The sequence below is a fragment of the Cervus canadensis genome, chromosome 1 (assembly GCF_019320065.1).
Source record: "Cervus canadensis isolate Bull #8, Minnesota chromosome 1, ASM1932006v1, whole genome shotgun sequence".
Lineage (NCBI taxonomy): Eukaryota > Metazoa > Chordata > Mammalia > Artiodactyla > Cervidae > Cervus > Cervus canadensis.
Window position 1 is genome coordinate 100,867,259 of NC_057386.1, and position 18,930 is coordinate 100,886,188.

Below are 18,930 nucleotides of genomic sequence, written 5' to 3' on the forward strand. Positions count from 1 at the left end.
TTTTTCTATTCTTTTATAGCTATCTCATTGTTCAAAAAGACCAATTCTCTTCTTGATGGAGCAGTGAAAAATATTTTTATTAAATCTCAACTCTTGAGTCCACATCTTTTTAGTATCTTTGCAACAAGTATTCTGTGATGTATCCTGAAATTCCATAGTAGTCTTCAGGAAAATCACCTGTGTGATTATATGAGTTGGGAGCTGAACTTTGAGTGAAAGAAAAACTGAAAGATGAGGCAGACGTGGGGATGTGGCAGACATCTCAACAGTCAACCAAGTAAGCTGTCACTTAAAGGGAAACAAAGACAGGATTTTTTTGCCAACATAAAACTAGAGTTTTCAAGTGAAAATGGAATTTTGGAAATCTTGTTTCTGCCACTGTGAACTTCACAGATTCTCAATACTTTAAGGCCAACGATGATATTGATAAATAGCAGTTTTCATATTATACAATGAAAGGTGTCAACATCTGGAAGATACGCATTAGTCAATGAACCCATATTTTCCAGATGACCAATGTATGATGTTACAAAATCATGCCTGATAAAACTAGCCATGCAAAGTGCAAGACAGATCAATGAGTTTTAATAAAATAGAGTAGAAAAAGTTTACCTATCTGGTTTTAGATGGTATACTGCAACTGACCTATGCCTGTTCAGCTTTTACTAAGAGGTAGAATTATCTAAGTATATTAAAATACTCTGTCCTTTTCCAACGACATACTTATGTGAGGCCAGATGTTTTAATATACTTCCACGGACGCAACATAAACAACCAGAGTGAGTGCAGAAGCACATACGAGAATCCAGCCGTTTTATATTAAGCCGGACAGTTAAAAGATTTTCCCATCCCCATCCCCAAGGGAAAACAATGCCACTCCTAATTTTTCTGCAAAATTAATTTAATTTACATGAAAATGTCCCTTATACAACAGAATGGATTTTTTGTTATTAAACTTTAAATTAGTACTTCTGCCATCGGAAAGCAAGAATCTTAAAATATTTTTAAGTCAACGCACACCCCTCCCCACTTTGCGCTATTGCCATCAATTGTTTTAATCCTCTGTATTATTGAAAGCCCCCAAAACGCCCGCCCAAGGATGGGGCCGGAAACTCCGCTATTAGCGGCTGCAGCGCCCCCTCCCGGCGGCCCTTGGCTGGAGCCACCCCCGGAGGAGGGATGACCGCGGAGGCTTCTGGGAGTTGTAGTTTGTCCTGCCCGTGGGTCTCACTGACGCAATTTCTGTGCGTCCCTAGCAGCCGCCATCCACTCGGCACCGACCGGGGAGAGCACTGTTCGGTGGACCGAGTCTCATGCTGGTCGCGGTGACCTGAGCTGGTGCCGGCCGACCTCGGGTGCCCGAGGGCCGTCGCCGAAGCGCCCAGAGCGGGTGACTCAAAGTCGAGAGGGAGGACGAACGGATCTGGTTGCAAGATCCAGGAGGTCGGCTGGGAGCGCGTCTCCCCCGCATTCACGCGCTACCAGTTCAGGGCTCGGGGAGCGGTGCGCGCCGATTCCCTCCAAAATCAAAGGGGCGGGACTGTGCAGACCAGTCTGGCCTCCCTTACGCCTGCCCTGGCCCAGTCGCGTGTGTGTTGGTGGGGACGAAGGTGGGGAACGCCTCTGCTGCGTGAGAGGAGGGGGCCCAGCCATGGGAAGGGAGATGCGCGTCCTCTGGGATCAAGAGGGTCTCGCGTGGGCGCGGGCGCGGCGGAGAGATCTGGTCCCTCACGATTCTCTCCTCCCGCAACCATCGGGTCCTGCCATTCTTTTTCAGGGAACTCAAAACTGGCTGTGGGGATGGCCACCAGGGTCCGGACAGCTGCCATCTGGGTGAGTAGGAATTTTCTTTTGTTTCTGAAAAACTCCGTAAAGACCGACCTGTGCTCATCCGTCTCTTCCAGGGTTGAAGTTTGCATGGAGTTCCCTCTCCCCACCCCGCTACCAAATCACTGGGCCTCCTTTAGGTAACGTTAGGCCGTCCAGAAGCGCTTCTTGTCATCAGACTGTTAATTTACTCACTTAAGCCTCTTTTCTGCCAATTCTATATCTTGAATCTTGAGTTAAACAAGATGTAATCATCCATCTTCCAGTTTCTTCAACACCCATTTTCTTAGTTTTTCCCTTCTGTGTCTAAGATTTTGGGACCTCATTTGGGAAATTACGCATTTGTCTCTAGTTATTCAACTGTTTTATTGTCTTTTGTTTGCTGGATCCTGGGGCAGTTGCTAAGGGTGCAGAGATAAATCGTTCTTGCCTTGGAAGAGTCCTGATCTGGTGGGGATGGTGGGCAAGAAAATGTACAAGCACAGTGACACCTTAGGGGTTCTCTGAAAGCAAGCTGTGAAAATGTGTGGGGACCTACAGCACAGGGTCAGTTTTGGAAATAAGGACACTCCAAGAAGTGCCTCAAGGGTTAATAAGGGAGTCTTAAACTGTGATTTGAAAGGTAAGTGAGGTGAACAAGGGACAGCCTAGGAAAAGGAAGGAGCATGCAAATTTTAGAGGCTTCAAGTGATCTAATATGTTGGTAAACTCTGAACACTACAGTTGCTGAAATGTAGAGTTTAGGATTTTGCAGGGGATGGTGGTGATGGAGTATAAGAAATGAGGCCAGAGCCATAGGTAGAGATTGGATCATAGAGGGCTTTGAGGGTCACATTAAAAACTTGAATTTGGGGACTTCCCTGGCAATTTCGTGATTAGGGCTCAGAACTTTCATCACAGTGACCCCAGGTTCAATCCCTGGTTGAGGAACTGAAATCCCACAAGCCACATGGTGCTGCCAAAAAAAAAAAAAATCTTGGATTTTATCCTCTAGTGGAGAAAGACTCATTGAAGTGTTTTCCAAAGGAATTTTGGATGGAACAGTCAACATCAGGCAAGTGATGACGAGGCTTAAGTACACTAGTGGTTTTGAGAAAAGAGACACAGAATCCGAAGCAAGTGGACTTGGTAACTAGTTGGATGTTGGTGAGGAAGCAAGAAGAGCCAGGCATCACTGCTGGAGGTCTACTCTGTGGGCCTGGGTTGGGAGGTACCATTTCCTGAGTGAGCGAGGACTATCAGAGTTGTTAAGGAGGGCCGGGAGGACATTTCTGTTGGATATGGTGGTACCGTGCAGGTGCTGGTGGGCAGGTGGGTAGGCGTGTGTCTCAATTCAAAGGTCTGGACAGGTTACACTGAGTAGGTCTAGCCAGGTGAGCTCAAAGAGCAATTGTGCCCTAGGAAGAGGACCAAGGGCAGTGTGCAGGTGATGAACAAGTGAGGGCAATGGAGGAGGGGCTGAAGGTTGAGGAGCCCATCAGAAATGAGAGAAATGGAGAGATTTTTCAGAGTCAGAAAAAGAAACCTCAAAAATGGTTATCTATGAGATGGCCCAGAGAGGTTAAGTAATGTTACATCAGAGAAGTTCAGGTTGAATCTGGTGGTGATGGTAGTGGTGGGTTTTGCTGGTAATATTTCCAGAGCAGAGTGTGAGTGTAGATATGTGTTGGGCAGAAGTGGATGGAGTGGAGTGGAGGGAACAGGTTGGTTGCCAAAATGGGACTCATCAGTAGACAGCCAGGTAGACTTAATTAGTGTGTCCTGTGTAGTGGGAAAAGATTGGTGGCTTGAGGAGAATTCAGGGAGGTACCATGGTCCAAAATCAGTCTAAAAATCAGTAGGCTTCCTGTTTATCAGTTAGCTTATTTACAATGGCAGTAAAACAGTTGAATTATTATAAACCTAAGCAATGCAGAGTACTTACACAAAGAAAACTTTACAACTTCAGTAATTCAGTGTCTGCACTTCCCAGCCATGGGTCTCAGCACTTTACAAACTAATCCTCACAGCAACCTCATGAGGAAGACAGATGACACATAAATGATGAAGAAACTACTTAACAGGAAATGTCATTGTTATGTTATACATGGAATTAAAATTGATTGATGTGAGATTGGGTGCTTGGGAAAGGCCTCATGGAGGAGGTGACATTTGCCAGGTCTGAGGTACCAGAGCAGGCCAGCCTTGGGAGGAGCAGGTGAATGACCATGCAGGGTGGGAACAGCCATTGCCAAGGCCATGAGGTGGGGGAGGTTTGGTGCCTTTGTAAACAGGAATGAAAGTCCCCTGTGGCTATGGTTGTGGGGGAGGGGAGGAGAGGAGACAGACCTAAGGATGTTAGAGGCCCAGTCAGGCTGGGAAGCTGATGAGTTAAGAAAAGAGCACAACATGACTTAACTTGGGTTTTTCAAAGCCCTTCTGGCTGCTAAGTAAAGTATAGGTGAAGTAGGGCAGAGGTGACCGCAGGGGTCCAAATGAGAGGCCGCGGGTGTGCTGTCTAGGGCAATAGAAATGGAGAACCTAGACAAAATTGAGGTGTGTTTGAAAGTCGAATCCTCTTTTCTGAGAATCAGCTTATGCTTGTCAACTAGTCCTTCATCCCCGTTTTTTTTTTCTTTTTTTTCCAACTGTGTTGTCTTTGTTGCTGCATGTAGGCTTTCTTGAGTCTTGGTGAACAGGGGCAACTCTCTAGTTGTGTTTGGGCTTCTCATTGCAGCGGCTTCTCTTGTTGTGGAACATGGGCTCTAGGGCATGTAGCACACAGGCTTAGTTGCCCTGTAGCATGTAGAAACTTCCCCGAGCCGTGATCGAACAGATTGGCAGGCAGATTCTTAACCACTGGACTACCAGGGAAGTCCTAGATGTGTCTCTTTTAAATAGCATCATTCTTTTTTTCTTTTTTTTTTTTAATAAATCAGTCTGTCAATCCTTGTGCTTAACTGGAACACTTCTTGATCTTGATTATTAATGTAGTTACTGATATGTTTATGTTTAAATCTACTGTCTTACTATATTTTTTCTGTTTGCTATACCTGATCTGTGTTTTTGTTTTTTGTCTGTTGCCTTTTTTATACTGATAATTTTTTATTCTTTTTCTCTCACTAAGCAGTTTGGAAATCAAACACATTATTTCTTTCTTTTTTAGAAAACTGAATGTATTACTTTGTATTCAAGTATAGCTGATAACAGTGTTGTGATAGTTTCAGGTGGACTGCAAAGGTTCTCAGCCACACACACACATGTATCCATTCTCCCCTAAACTCCCTGTCCCATCCAGGCTTCCATGTAACATTGAACAGAGTTCCCCGTGCTATAGTAGGTTAAACACGTTATTTCTTACTTTAAAGTTTTTTTTAATTTAAGTTTTTATTTTGACATAGTTTTAGATCTTAGAAATGCTGCCAGAATAATACAAAAGTTGTTTTATACCCTTCATTCAGATTCCTCAATACTAAGATTTTACTGGACCTGCTTTATTTTCTCTCATTCATTCCTGGCTCCTCTCCTCTTTTTCTATCCATGTACATACAGTTTTGTTTTTTTTTTTAACTGAAAGTAATTTGCAGGCATGATTTTCCTTTATCTCTAAATACTGCAGTTCTTACCAATGAGAGTAATATTTTACATAACCACTGATTCAGGATATTGACATTAATACCATGTTATTATTTCATTTACAGGTCTTATTTCGATTTTGCCAATTGTTCTTTATAGAAACTTTGGGAATACTGTCCTTGATAGGTAAAGAATAACTTAAAGTGTGCATTGCAGTGGGTTGTCCTGAATATTTCGTCTAACCTGGAAATGATATTTTTCAGTGAATGGTGTCGGATTCATGAACTCTGAAGGAGAAGAAGATTTAGCTTTGGGATCAAGGACCAGGTTTGATTACTCAGAGCTTTTGTGTGGCAGTTTTATTACAGTGAAAGGAACAGAGAAAGCTTCTGACGTAGATATCAGGACGGGGACAGAGAGTGCCCCCCTCACTAATCTTAGCAAGGAGCTATATACTTTTTCAATTGGTTATTACAGTAAATGCAAAGAATGTCTCAAAAGTTTGTAAAGGTCTTACCAGACCCACTCCCACAATTTACATTTTAAGATTATGGGATTAGAACTAACAATAGAAAGATCTTACCAGACCCACTCCCACAACATACAGTTTTATGTGACTAAGATGAAGGAATGTAGAAAAAAATGTTTGTCCTTTTCTTCTTGAGAGCCCCAGACCCCTTTCTCCTCCCAAAGGACCCCAGACTTCTTATCAACCTACCTAAGAATTAACTCAGAAAGTTCCTCAGTCTTTCTTGTCAAGACATAATGGTTATGGAGTCCAGGGCATTTTGTGGATTATCCCTCAGTTTGGGGTTGCCTGCTGCTGCTTCTGAAGTGATGTATTCTACACTCTGTCGCATCAGGGGCACTGGTGACTGCTGGTGTGAACTTGACTCACTTGGGGAAGGTGGCGTCTGTGCTTTCTCCCCTGCAAAGTTACTCTCTCTTCCACTTGTAATTAAGTATCAGTTGGGAGATAATGAGACTAAATAAGTATCTTCTTACTCCTCAAACTTTTACCCACTCATTTAGCCCCCATGCATGATTCTTGTATGAGGTTTTTATTTTTTTTTTTTTTTAAGAAGAAAAAATAAAACTGTCTTTATTTGCTGATAGTTTGTTGTTATATATAGAAAATCCTAAAGACTCCAGCAAAAGTGCTAGAGCTAATAAAAAAAATTTAGTAAATTCACAGGATACAAAATTAGTATACAAAAATCAGTTGGAGGTTTATACACTGACAATAAAATATCAGAAAAAGAAATTTATAATTTCATGAAAAAGAATAAAGTAGGAATAAATTTAACCAGAAATTGAAAGATTTATACACTGAAAATTCTAAGACATTAATAAAAAAGAGAAGGCACAAATAATGGAAATAAATTTACCTTTGAACAACGTGAGTCTGAATTGCAGGGAACACTTATATGTGGATTCTTTTTCAATAAGTACATATGCCAGTCCTACACAATCTTCGGTTGGTTGAATTTGTGGATGTAGAACTGTAGATACTCTGGGCCAACTGCAATGTTATATGTGTGAATCTTCATCTGCACAGGAGTTGATGCCTCTAACCCCCATGTTAGTCAAGAGTCAACTACATATTCCATGCTCATTAATTGGAAGAATTAATACTATTAAAATGTCCATACTCCCCAAACAACCTACAGATGCAATGCAATCCTTATCAAAAATTGTCAAAATAATGACATTTTCACAGCGATATAAAAAATTCCTAAAATCTATTTGGAACCACAAAAGACTACAAATAGCCAAAGCAATCTTGAGATAGAGTAACAAAGCTGAAAGTATCATACTTCCTGATTTTAAACTATATTACAGTGCTATAGTAATCAAAACAGTGTAGTATTGGCATAAAAACACACATGGATCAGTATAACAGAGTGTGTATGTGTGCTCAGTTGCTCAGTCATGTCTGACTCTTTGCAGCCCCATGGACTGTAGCTTGCCAGGCTCCTTCTGTCCATGGGATTATCCCAAGAATACTGGAGTGGGTTGCCATTTCCTTCTTCAATATAACAGGATAGTCCAGAAATAAATCTATGCATATATGGTCAGTTTCCTACAGTGGAGCCAAGAATATATAATGAGAAAATAGGTTCTTCAATAAATGGAGTTGGAAAAACTGGACAGCCGCATAACATAAATAATGAAACTGGACTCCTATTTTATACCACAGACAAAAATCAACTCAAAATGCATTGAAGTCTTCAGTATAAGACCTGAAACTGTAAAACTAGAAGAAAAATAGGGATAAGCACCTTGACATTGGTCTTGACAGTATTTTGGATTTGAAACCAAAAGCAAAGTCAGCAAAAGCAAACTTAACTAAGTGAATCAATTCAGTCACTCAGTTGTGTCTGACTCTTTGTGACCCCATGGCTTGCAACACGCCAGGCTTCCCTGTCCATCACCAGCTCCTGGAGTTTACCCAAACTCATGTCAATTGAGTCGGTGATGCCATCCAACCATCTCATCCTCTGTCATCCCCTTCTCCCACCCTCAATCTTTCCAAGCATCAGGGTCTTTTCCAATGAGTCAGTTCTTTGTATCAGGTGGCCAAAGTATTGGAATTTCAGCTTCAACATCAGTCCTTCCAATGAACACTCAGCACTGATCTCCTTCACAATGAACTGGTTGAATCTCCTTGCAGTCCAAGGGACTCTCAAAAGTCTTCTCCAACACCACAGTTAATACATCAAACTAAAAAGCTTCTGCGTAGCACAGGAAACCATCATGAAAAGGCAATCAGTGGTGTGCATATATAGAGAGAAGGCCACATGAGGACACGGTGAGGAGATAATGACTTTAACAAGCCAAGGAGAGGGGCCTCAGGAGAAACCAAATCTTCTGTCACCTTGAACTTGGACTTCCAGCATCCAGAATATGATATCTGAATTAAGATAAGCTCTTAGAGACTTGGCACTTCTTCAGAAGGCACAGTTTCCGTCCCTTGTTGGGGAACTAAGGTCCTGGCAGAAGCACCTCTGCGCTGCTATCTCCAAGGGCTGTGTCCCACCTTGGCCTAAGCCCAGCAGCCCCATAGTGCCCAGGAAGCCTCAGCAGCGGCCCGTCTCCTCCTCTGTGAGTTTTTTTGTACTAGTTGACAAATGAACTTAATTTCATTATTCTTTTACACTCATTAGCTACCTACCTACAGTTGGAAAGCTGTGCCTCCCCTTCCTCTCGTTTTTTTAATCTGCTCTGCTGTTTCCTTTTAGACTCTAGTGCAGCTTCTGATAGACTTTCTTGGTCTGTGTGTCACCTACTTCTCATTTGCCCACCTGTCTCTCCACACTACTTGTAGAGAATTTCTTCCAGTTTGTCTTTTCGTTTACTAATTCATCCTAGTGTTAGTTGCTCAGTTGTGTCCAAGTCTTTGCAACCCCAATGAACCATAGCACACCAGGCTCCTCTGTCCATGGAATTCTCCATAGTGGGTAGCCATTCCCTTCTCTAGGGGATCTTCCCAACCCAGGGATTGAATCCAGGCCTCCTGCATTGCAGGCAGATTCATTACTGGCTGAGCCCCCAGGGAACCCCAGTTTATCCTAACTTGCTATTAAACAGATTCTGGTTAATGTGCTTTTTTCATTCCTGTAGGTTCTTTTTAGTTCTTTTTCAGATGTGCTTGCTAAGTCATTTGTCCAAACCCTTGCCATGTCATGAAGCTTGGCTTTATGTCTTCAAATATAATATTTGATTTATAACCAGTGTCCATCAGTTGCACTGTCTGTTGGCCTCGAGGTTTTCTGTTGTTTGTCGGTTCTTGTTCTTGTCATTGTGTTTTCTGAAAACTTTTCTTGTGGGCTGGTCATTTGTTCTTAAAAATATCTTCAAAGGAAAAATTTAAAATGTGGGATGAGGTTACCTTACTCCAAAATACTCTGAAATATTTTGAAGCAGATTCAGTTATTTTATCTGTTATGTACTTCACTAGGCATTAAAAAACCTCTGTTTTCTTAAGTAATTATAATACTACTATTTCACCTAACAAAGTAATTCCCTGGTGTCATGTAATACCTGCTCTTTGTTCAGATTCCCATTTCCCTTTTTAATGTTGGCAGTTTTTCAAATCAAAATCCAAACAAGGTACACACTTCTTACTATTACCCACTTTAAGTCTCTTTTAATCCAGAGTAACCCATCATTCATTCTTTTCTCCCCCCATTGACGTTTTAAAGATGCTAAGCCATTTGTCCCATAGAATGTCCTTCATTTTAGGTTTATCTCTGTTTTCTTGTCGTTACTTTAACATATTTTCTGTCACCAATATTTCTGGTAAACTGAAATTTAGCTTTAAAGACTTTAGATTCATTTATTAATGTTTTGGGGCAAGGATTCTTGTTGACGCCTTGTTTTGTCACCTCAGGAAGCACATTGTCTGGTTGACTTGCTCTTGACGATGCAAAGATTGATTGGTGGGGTCAGGGGGTGATGGTGTGGTGGTAGTGTTGGAAAATGTCCCATCTATCTTTTTTCATAGTTTTCCTCCTTTAATAATGACCTTCCCTTCAGCCAGTTGTTTCACAGTATTTACAAAGTAGTGACTTGCTAACTATCATTCTTTCCATATTAGTAGCAGGAGTTTTCTGAATTTACAGTCCTTCTCTAAAAAAGAACATTCCTTCATTAATAGAACTGTTCAGTAATCCAGAGACACAGTTTGGATAGGCTTGGCAGATACATGCTTAATTTTTTTCCTTCAATTGCCAGTTTTCACTAAGGGGATGGTGCCCTAGTTACCTCCGTTGGTGACAACAGTGAGTTGTTTATTTATTTGCTTATTTTTGGCTCCACTGGGTCTTTGTTGCTGCACGTAGGCTTTCTCTAGTTGCAGGAAGTGTGGACTACTCCATTTGTGGTGCATGGGCTTCTCATTGTGGAGCATGGGCTCAGTTGTGGCGCATGAGCTTAGCTGTCCCGCACCATGTGGAATCTTCCTGAACTAGGGATGAAACCTTTGTCCTCTGCATTGACAGGAAGATTCTTAACCACTGAACCACCTGGGAAGCCCACTGATTTTTTTTTTTTTTAATTTGAATATGATTAAGAAACTCATACATCTTAATACATTCCTTTTGTCTCAGTCAGTTGCAGTCAGTATTTTAGAGGGTTATGTTGTCCCAGCCTTAGCCAAAGGGAACCTTTTCAGCTTGACTCTGAGCCTTTTTTGTTAAACTTTGTTAGTTTTGAAAGACTGTTAGTCTTAGCTGGCTTTCTGGCTTGCTTGATTTTGGGCCCAAGAAGATGCTCAGTGCTCCTTTAAGTATTTCCTGTCCCGGATGTGGAATTAAGCTTTTCTCCAAGAACCTATACCTTTTAGTAGGGAATGTGCTTGGGGACGCCAGTTGATACTGGAGTTTCATTACCTCTAGGCTGTTTCAGTAAAGAGACCTAGGGATCTTTGGAAGGCAAAAAAATTACAGTTCATATTGATGTTTCCAATTCAAATTATAGAGTTTTCAATTTTTTTTTTTAAATTACTCTTTTTGGGGTGGAAGTAACCCAGTTGTTCACTGTGAGATGAATGGATAAACAATGGGGTGTGTATGTGTATATTCAGCCTTAAAAAGAAATGAATTCTGACACATGGTACAATATGGATGAACACTGAGGACATCATTTTCAGTGAAATAAACCAGTCACAAAAGGACAGATACTACAAGATTCTACTTACATGAGGTTCTGTTACTGAAGGTTTGTTCACATAACATTCAGTTGGCCAAATGCTGGGATGCTGAAGTTTGTAGCAGAGAGAGTTTATTCATGAGCCAGCCAAGTGAGGAGATGGAGAACAGATCTCAGATCTCCCTCCTTGAAGGCAAGGGACTTGAGATATTTATGGGATAAAGAACTGTGGTGGTGGTTTAATTGTTAAGTCCAACTCTGCAACCGCATGGACTGTAGCCTGCCAGGCTCCTCTGTTCGTGGGATTTTCCAGGCAAAAATACTGGAGTGGGTTGCCATTTCCTTCTTCAAGGGATCATCTGGAAGATATAGGGAAAGATGATATTGGAGGTAGGGAGAAGATAGGCAGGCCCATCTCAGTTACATGCTTCTTGATGGAATACATGCTCAAAAATAGAAGCACTTAGCATGATCTGAGGTGGAATTTTTGGCCCTCTGACGTCAGGAGGTCATTCATGGGACATGTGTGCAGGCTCAGATTTTAGAGCCAGTCTTGGCTGCCTTGAACTGGACGAGAGCTGACTCCAGGTTTCTGAAAAACATCTCAAGAGCTCATTACTGTGAGCCATACATCAGAGGTGTTACCTAGGGGGCGGTTAGGGAATCAAAAGATACTTAAGGCAAGCTTGGTCAGTGGGGGTGGCTTATAAGTAGAGGGGTTTTTAACAAGCTGTTCTGTAAGACAAGCTCAAGAATTTCTGTTAGTCATTTAATCCTTTCTGTTAATCCTCTGGGACATGGTTTCAGTTCCTAGAGGAGTCAGAATCATAGAATGTATGATCCATATTGGTTGTCAGGGAGCCATGGTAGGAGGAGAATGGGAAGTTGTTCAGAGGATGTAGTTTTGCAGGGTGAAGAGTTCTGAAGGTGAATGTGAATGCTGGTAATGGTTACACAGCACCATGAGTGTACTTCATTTCACTTAACTGTTCACTTAAAAGTGGTTAGGATCATAAGTTTTATATTATGTATTTTATGTTATCACAAGATGAGCTGTGACTCTTACCTCACCCAATACCAAAAAATTTACTCAAAATAGAACATAGGTTTAAATGTAAGAGCAAAAGCTATAACATTTCTAGAAGAAATCACAGGGGAAAATATTCATGCCCTTCTCTGAGGCTAAAGTTCTTAGAAAGCTCTTTTATAGACTGTGCTTTTGGAGTTACAAATGGACAACACCAGGATAAAAACTTTAGAACTTCAAAGTCACTATTTAGAAAATGAAAAGATAAGTCACAGACTGGGAGATAGTATTATATTTGCAAATCATGTTCCTAATTACAGATATATCTGGAGTTTATGAAGAACACTTATAGTTCAATAAGAAGACAGACAATCTAGTTTAAAAAATGGGCAAAGGATTTGAAGCAGACACATCACCAGAGAAGATGAATAGATGGGAAGCAGCTGGAAAGATGTTTAACATCATGAGTCATTAGGGAAATACAAACTATTATCATAATGAAGCTCCACTTTATACCCTTGAGAATGGCTGTAACCAAAAAGACAGAAAGTGTTGACAATGATGCAGAGAAATTGGAACCACTATAGACTGCTGGTGGGAATATAAAATGGTGCAGTTACTTTGTAAAGGTTAAATATAAAGTTAAATATAAACTTACTATACAATGCAACAATTTTACTTCTAGGAATTTACCCATGGTAAAGGAAAACATGTTCACACAAAGATTTGTATAATAACTCAGAACTATAATCTAAATGTGGATTAAGTTGTGAATGTACAGACAGAATGGAACACTATTCAGCAATAAAGGAGCAAACCGCTGGTGTGTCTGTAACATGAATAAACCTCCAGAGCATTGTGCTGAGTGAAAGAAGCCAGGCACAGTATCTAGTGTGGCCCCTGTCGTATGAAATGTCCAGAAAATGCAGATCTGTGGACAGAAGCAAGGCAGTGGTTGCCTGGGGATCAGAGGTGAGAATGACCTTGGTTTCAGAGGAATCTTTGGGACAGTAGGAATGCTGCAAACCTGAATTAAAACTTCGATTTATTAAAAATCATTGAACTAAAAAAAATTTTATAGAAGCTTTATTGGGGTATGATTTATATACCATAAAACTCACCCTTTTTTAAAAAAAATTATTTTTTATTGGAGGATAATTGCTTTACAGAATTTTGCTATTTTCTGTCAAACCTCAACATGAATCAGCCATAGGTATACATGTATCCCCTCCCTTTTGAGCCTCCCTCCCATCTCCCTCCCATCCCACCCCTCTAGGTTGATACAGAGCCCTGTTTGAGTTTCCTGAGCCACACAGCAAATTCCCGTTGGCTGTCTATTTTACATAAGGTAATGTAAGTTTCCATATTACTCTTTCCATACATCTCACCCTCCCCTCCCCTCTCCCCATGTCCATAAATCTATTCTCTATGTCTGTTTCTCCATTGTTGCCCTGTAAATAAATTCTTCAGTACCATTTTTCTAGATTCCATATATATGTGTTAGAATACGGTATTTATCTTTCTCCTTCTGACTCATTTCACTCTATGATAGGTTCTAGGTTCATCCACCTCATTAGAACTAACACAAATGCATTCATTTTTATGGCTGAAAACTCACCCTTTTAAAGTGTACCTTCATTTTTAGTTTTCACAGTTGTTTAAATATTACCATGTCCAATTCCAGAACATTATCATTACTTCCAAAAGAAACCCTGTCCCCATTCAAAACCCACTGTCCATCCCCTCCTTCCCTTGTCCCCTTGTCAGCCATTTAGTCTACTTTGTGTTTTCATGAATTTCCCTTTTCTAGACATTGATATAAATAGAATCATATCACGTGTGTGGCCTTGTGTATCTGGCTTCTTTCATTTAACACTGTGTTTTCAAGGTGGCTTTGTGTTGGTCTCAGCCTGTCAATAATGATGCTGTGACTAGGAATGCCTGGGGCAGGGGCTCGCCTGGGCCCCACTAGTCACAGCCCCCGCAGACATTTCCCTGATGGGCCAGTGCTGTGGTTGGACCTGCCCTTGCGCTACTTACTGTGATTACAAGATGCATCTCAGCGACAACCATCAGGAATCTTTAAAGACATAAGGTTTATTACTGAGCACCCTGGGAGTAGGTGGCACACCAGGGCCACACAGCAGAGAAAGAGGGAGAATGTGGACCTGGAGTTCTGCCGATATTTGGGTCAGTGGGGCTTGCTGGTTCATTATTTATTGGTGAATTTAAAATATAATTAAGAATTATAGGCACAGGAAGGGAAGAGCGGGGTCACTCAAATGAGCAGTCATCCAGGTCACCCAGGGCTTTCTATGAGGGGACTGTCAAGGCCGGCAGCCTGGCTCTTTATCTAGTTGTGTGACTGGAAATGAACTTACCCAAGATTGATGTCTTTGAAGTGGTAGCTCAGAAATCAGAAGCTTTTGGTACAATCAGGCATTTGCATTATGGTCAAAAAAAGCTAATTGTCAGGTACCTATACAGTGTAGTACAGAAGTTCATCATATAGTAGCATTCTTCAGTGCTTCATTCCTTTTTATGGCTAAATAATGTGTAGATCACATTTGGTTTATCCATTCATCCATTGATAGGTATTTGACTGTTAGAGTCATGCCATTAAAAACATTTGTGTGCAAGTATTTATATGGACACAGGCTTTCAATTCTCTTGAGTGGATACTTAGGAATGGGATTTCCAGGTAATACCGTGATTCTGGGTTTAACACCTTGAAAAACTTCCAAGCTGGGTCCAAAGTGGTTGCTCCATTTTACATCCCCACCAGCTGTGCAGGAAAGTTAAAAACTTTACTCTTTTATCTTTTTGTCATGTGCTAGATATCTTGGGTCATAATAACAGTGATATAACTGTCATGTCCTATAGCAAACATAAGATGGTTTTAAAATAATAACAGTTTGTTACTACTGACAAGGATACTAAATGAAGTTTAGTAAGTCTTTCTACCTCATTTTATCCAAGGAATACATAGTTAAATACCACATGTTAAGGTCAGGAAGAAATATGATTGTCTCTTATAGTTTTGTTTCCAGTTGTGTAAACAAATACATTTGTTGACATTTATTTTCCACTTTAGTGATTGCCTTCCCTCTTCCTTTTGATCATGTAAAATACTTACATGATTCAAAACTAGTAATGGAAATAAAAACAAAGGTAAACAAATGGGACTTAATTAAACTTAAAAGCTTTTGCACAGCAAAGGAAAAAATAAACAGATTAAAAGATAAACCTCAGAATGGGAGAAAATAACTGCAAATGAAACAACTGACAAAGGATTAATTTCCAAAATAAACAAGCAGTTTATGCAGCTCAATACCAGAAAAACAAACAACCCAGTCAAAAAAATGGATGAAAGACATAAACAAACATTCCTCCAAAGAAGACATACAGATGGCCAACAAACACATGAAAAGATGCTCACATCACTCTAATGAGAAATGCAAATCAAAACTATGATTAAGTATCACCTCACGCTGGTCAGAATGACCATCAATAAAATATCTACAAACAATAAATGCTGGAGAGGATGTAGAGAAAAAGGAACCCTCTTGCACTGTTGGTGGTATGTAAATTGATACACTATGGAGATTCCTTGATAAACTAGGAAGAGAACTACCATATGACCCAGCAGTCCCACCACTGGGCATATACCCTGAGGAAACCAAGAGACACATGCACCCTGGTGTTAATTGCAGCACTTTTTACAATAGCTAGGATATGGAAGCAGTCTAGACGTCCATTTATAGGTGGATGGATACAGAAGTTACTGTACATACATACAATGGAATATTACTCAGCTATAAAAAGAATGCATTCGAGTCAGTCCTAATGAGGTAGATGAACTTAGAGACTGTTTACAGAGTGAAGTAAGTCAGAAAGAGAAAGACAGATATTGTATATTAATGTATGTGTATGGAATTCCTCTTCTTTGGAGGAATGTTTATGTCTTTCGTCCATTGTTTTGGTTTTTTTTTCCATTTATTTTTATTAGTTGGAGGCTAATTACTTTACAATATTGTAGTGGTTTTTGTCATACATTGACATGAATCAGCCATGGGTTTACATGTATTCCCCATCCCGATCCCCCCTCCCACCTCCCTCTCCACCCGATTCCTCTGGGTCTTCCCAGTGCACCAGGCCCGAGCACTTCATCCATTGTTTTGATTGGGTTGTTTGTTTTTCTGGTATTGAGCTGCATAAGCTGCTTGTTTATTTTGTATATTAATGTATGTGTATGGAATCTAGAAAGATAGTACTGATGAAACTGTTATTTGCAGGGCAGCAGTGGAGATGCAGACATAAAGAACAGACTTGTGGACACAGTGGGGAAAGGAGAGGGTAGGACGAATTGAGAGAATAGCATGGAAACATATACATTGCCATATGTAATATAGAAAGAAAGCGGAAATTTGCTTTGTAGACACAGAGAGCTCGATTTAGTGCTCTGTGACAACCTAGAGGGGTGGGATGGGGTGTGAGATGGGAAAGGGGTTCACAAGGAAAGGGACATATGTATACCTGTGACTGATTCACGTTGATGTATGGCAGAGGTCAACACAGTATTATAAAGCAATTATCCTCCAATGTTTTTTTTAAAAAGTGTATAAAGTAAAAAATGGACACATGCCTGCATCCAGACAAGCTTCCATCTCTCCTGCTCTATCCCTTCCCTCCCCCAAAGATAACCCAAGTTTCTAGTTCATCTTAGTGATTCTTTTGGAAGTAAACACATACACACCTGACCTGACTCAATACTTAGCCTTGTCAGGAAGCCTTTTTCTGCCTCTTGCCCTGGATTTCCTAGAGCTCAACATGCCCTGTATTCTAACATGTTTCACCCATTTTTACACCTTGTATTTTCTTCTGGAATTCAGCTTCTGGAATGAGCATCCTCTGGGCCTTTCCCTCTGACTACTTAATGCCTTTCTGCTTTCCCTTTTCTCCCCTTTTCCTCTCATCCTCTGAATGTCTTTTCTCTTCATCCCTCTCTTTGCCTGAATGTTTTTTTCTTACTTCTGCTGATTAATTTGGTCTCCATTTCTCAGTGAAGACCCAACCTCCTAGGAGGGACTGTTTGCCCATCATTTCTCAGTGACCCCAGCACTGTTAGGTCACTTAGTGACTTTGGGAGCATCTTTTTTAGTCACCTGCAGCCCTGTGCCTCAGGGGTTCAGATTCCATTCGGGAGTTGCTCTCTCTTTGGGGGTGCTCATTTACTGGTGACTTTGGAGATTGGCGCCTGCGGCCCCTGTTCCCCCTAGCAATGCAGTTAGGTTGCATATGCTAGATTCTGAGGTTTGTGAGGAGCCCTGACACCTGGGTCCATTTGTCTGTGGATGTCTCTGGCTTCTTTTACTATTCTGATAGGCCTCTTGTTTCTATTGGGAGATTAAAAGACTACACTGCCACCCTGATCTCACCCTACTCTCCATGTTTCACAAAAAGTAAGACTCAGTGAAAGAGATTAATTGAGTTGTTCATGGACATCCAGATATTGAGAAGAAACACAGACTGTTTCATCCAAGATGTATTTCCAGTGTCCACCCACCTAAAGTGAATGAAAGTGAAAGTCGCTGAGTCGTGTCCGACTGTTTGTGACACCATGGACTATACATACTGTCCATGGAATTCTCCAAGCCAGAATACTGGAGTGGGTAGCCTTTCCCCTTCTCCAGGGGATCTTCCCAAGCAAGGGATCGAACCCAGGTCTCCCGCATTGCAGGTGGCTTCTTTACCAGCTGAGCCACAAGGGAAGCCCGAGAATACTGCAGTGGGTAGCCTATCCCTTCTCCAGCGTATCTTCCTGATCCAGGAATCGAACCAGGATCTCCTGCATTGCAGGTGGATTCTTTACCAGCTGAGCTATGAGGGAAGCCCAGAAAGCAGGGTCATTTACTCCTTAGCACCTGGCATCATATTCTTTTTAAGTGTCTGCCCGAAGTTGTTTAAATCTCAGGGTTGTTGCTGCTCTTTTGGGGTTCCAGGGGGCCTGTGCAGAGTCTGGGTGGGAGGCTATAGTCAGTGTGCTGGGTTCCCTAGTTCCATTTCCTCTCACTTCTGTCCTCTCAGCAGCACTGGCCACAGTCTGCAGAACCCCAGACACAGCTGGGGTGAGTGCAGTCACCAGCAAAAGAAACCAAGGTTAGAAATGTGCTCTCAAATGTGTGCTTGCTCTACAGGTGCCACCTCTCCAGGAGCGAGACAGTTCACGCAATGTGAGCAGAAAGCTCCAAAGTGAGAAATCCATCCTGGGTCAAGGGACCCCTGACCAGAGGCCTCTCCCTGGAGGACCCCGGCAGAGGCCCAGGAGACCTGGGACAGCGCAGGTCCTGGAGTGGCTGCTTATTTCCCAGGAGCAGCCGAAAGCCAAGAAATCCTGGGTGAGTCCTTGTTTATTTCCACTTCTTTTCTTTATTCCTTTTCAATTTTTTTTGGTAGGGAGAGGGATGGAGGTCCTTAGGTGGGAGGGTTAAATTAAGTTTCTCCTTAGGTCGTGGAAGGCCCCTGAAGTCCCTGTTTCCTAGTTTCCACAGACTCAATTTTCAGCTCCTCCACCCCGCAGTTTTTTAAAATGCATATTGTTCTTTTTATGTGTTTACAAAATGTGTATCATTATTGATGTGAATGCATTTTTAATATATGTTCATGGCATGTACATGTGTATCTCCTGCTCTATTGCTTATATTTTTCATTAAGTGCTTTGTTTCATTAAGCACCATCCTGGTAGATGACCAGCAGCAGTGTCTGGGTCTTCCCTTGCCTCACATTCTCCGTCAACTTTTTTTTTTTTTTTTCCCTTTATTTATTTATTTATTTTTTCAGTGGGTTTTGTCATACATTGATATGAATCA

The 18,930-nt window shown here is 41.3% G+C and overlaps 1 protein-coding gene across 3 annotated transcripts in view; it reads left to right on the plus strand.

The window, feature by feature from the left end:
• Positions 1-1,257: 1,257 nt before the first annotated feature.
• Positions 1,258-18,930, plus strand: part of LOC122453792 (zinc finger protein 268-like) — a 46,134-nt gene continuing 28,461 nt past the window's right edge. The window contains exons 1-3 of one of the 3 annotated variants that reach the window (XM_043487991.1): positions 1,258-1,610; positions 1,778-1,833; positions 18,259-18,459. In XM_043487991.1, coding sequence (XP_043343926.1) covers positions 1,801-1,833; positions 18,259-18,459 — 234 coding nt within the window. In that variant the 5' untranslated portion in view covers positions 1,258-1,610; positions 1,778-1,800. The remainder of the gene's footprint in view (positions 1,611-1,777; positions 1,834-18,258; positions 18,460-18,930) is intronic. The other 2 variants (XM_043487981.1, XM_043488002.1) reach the window with 2 other exon arrangements.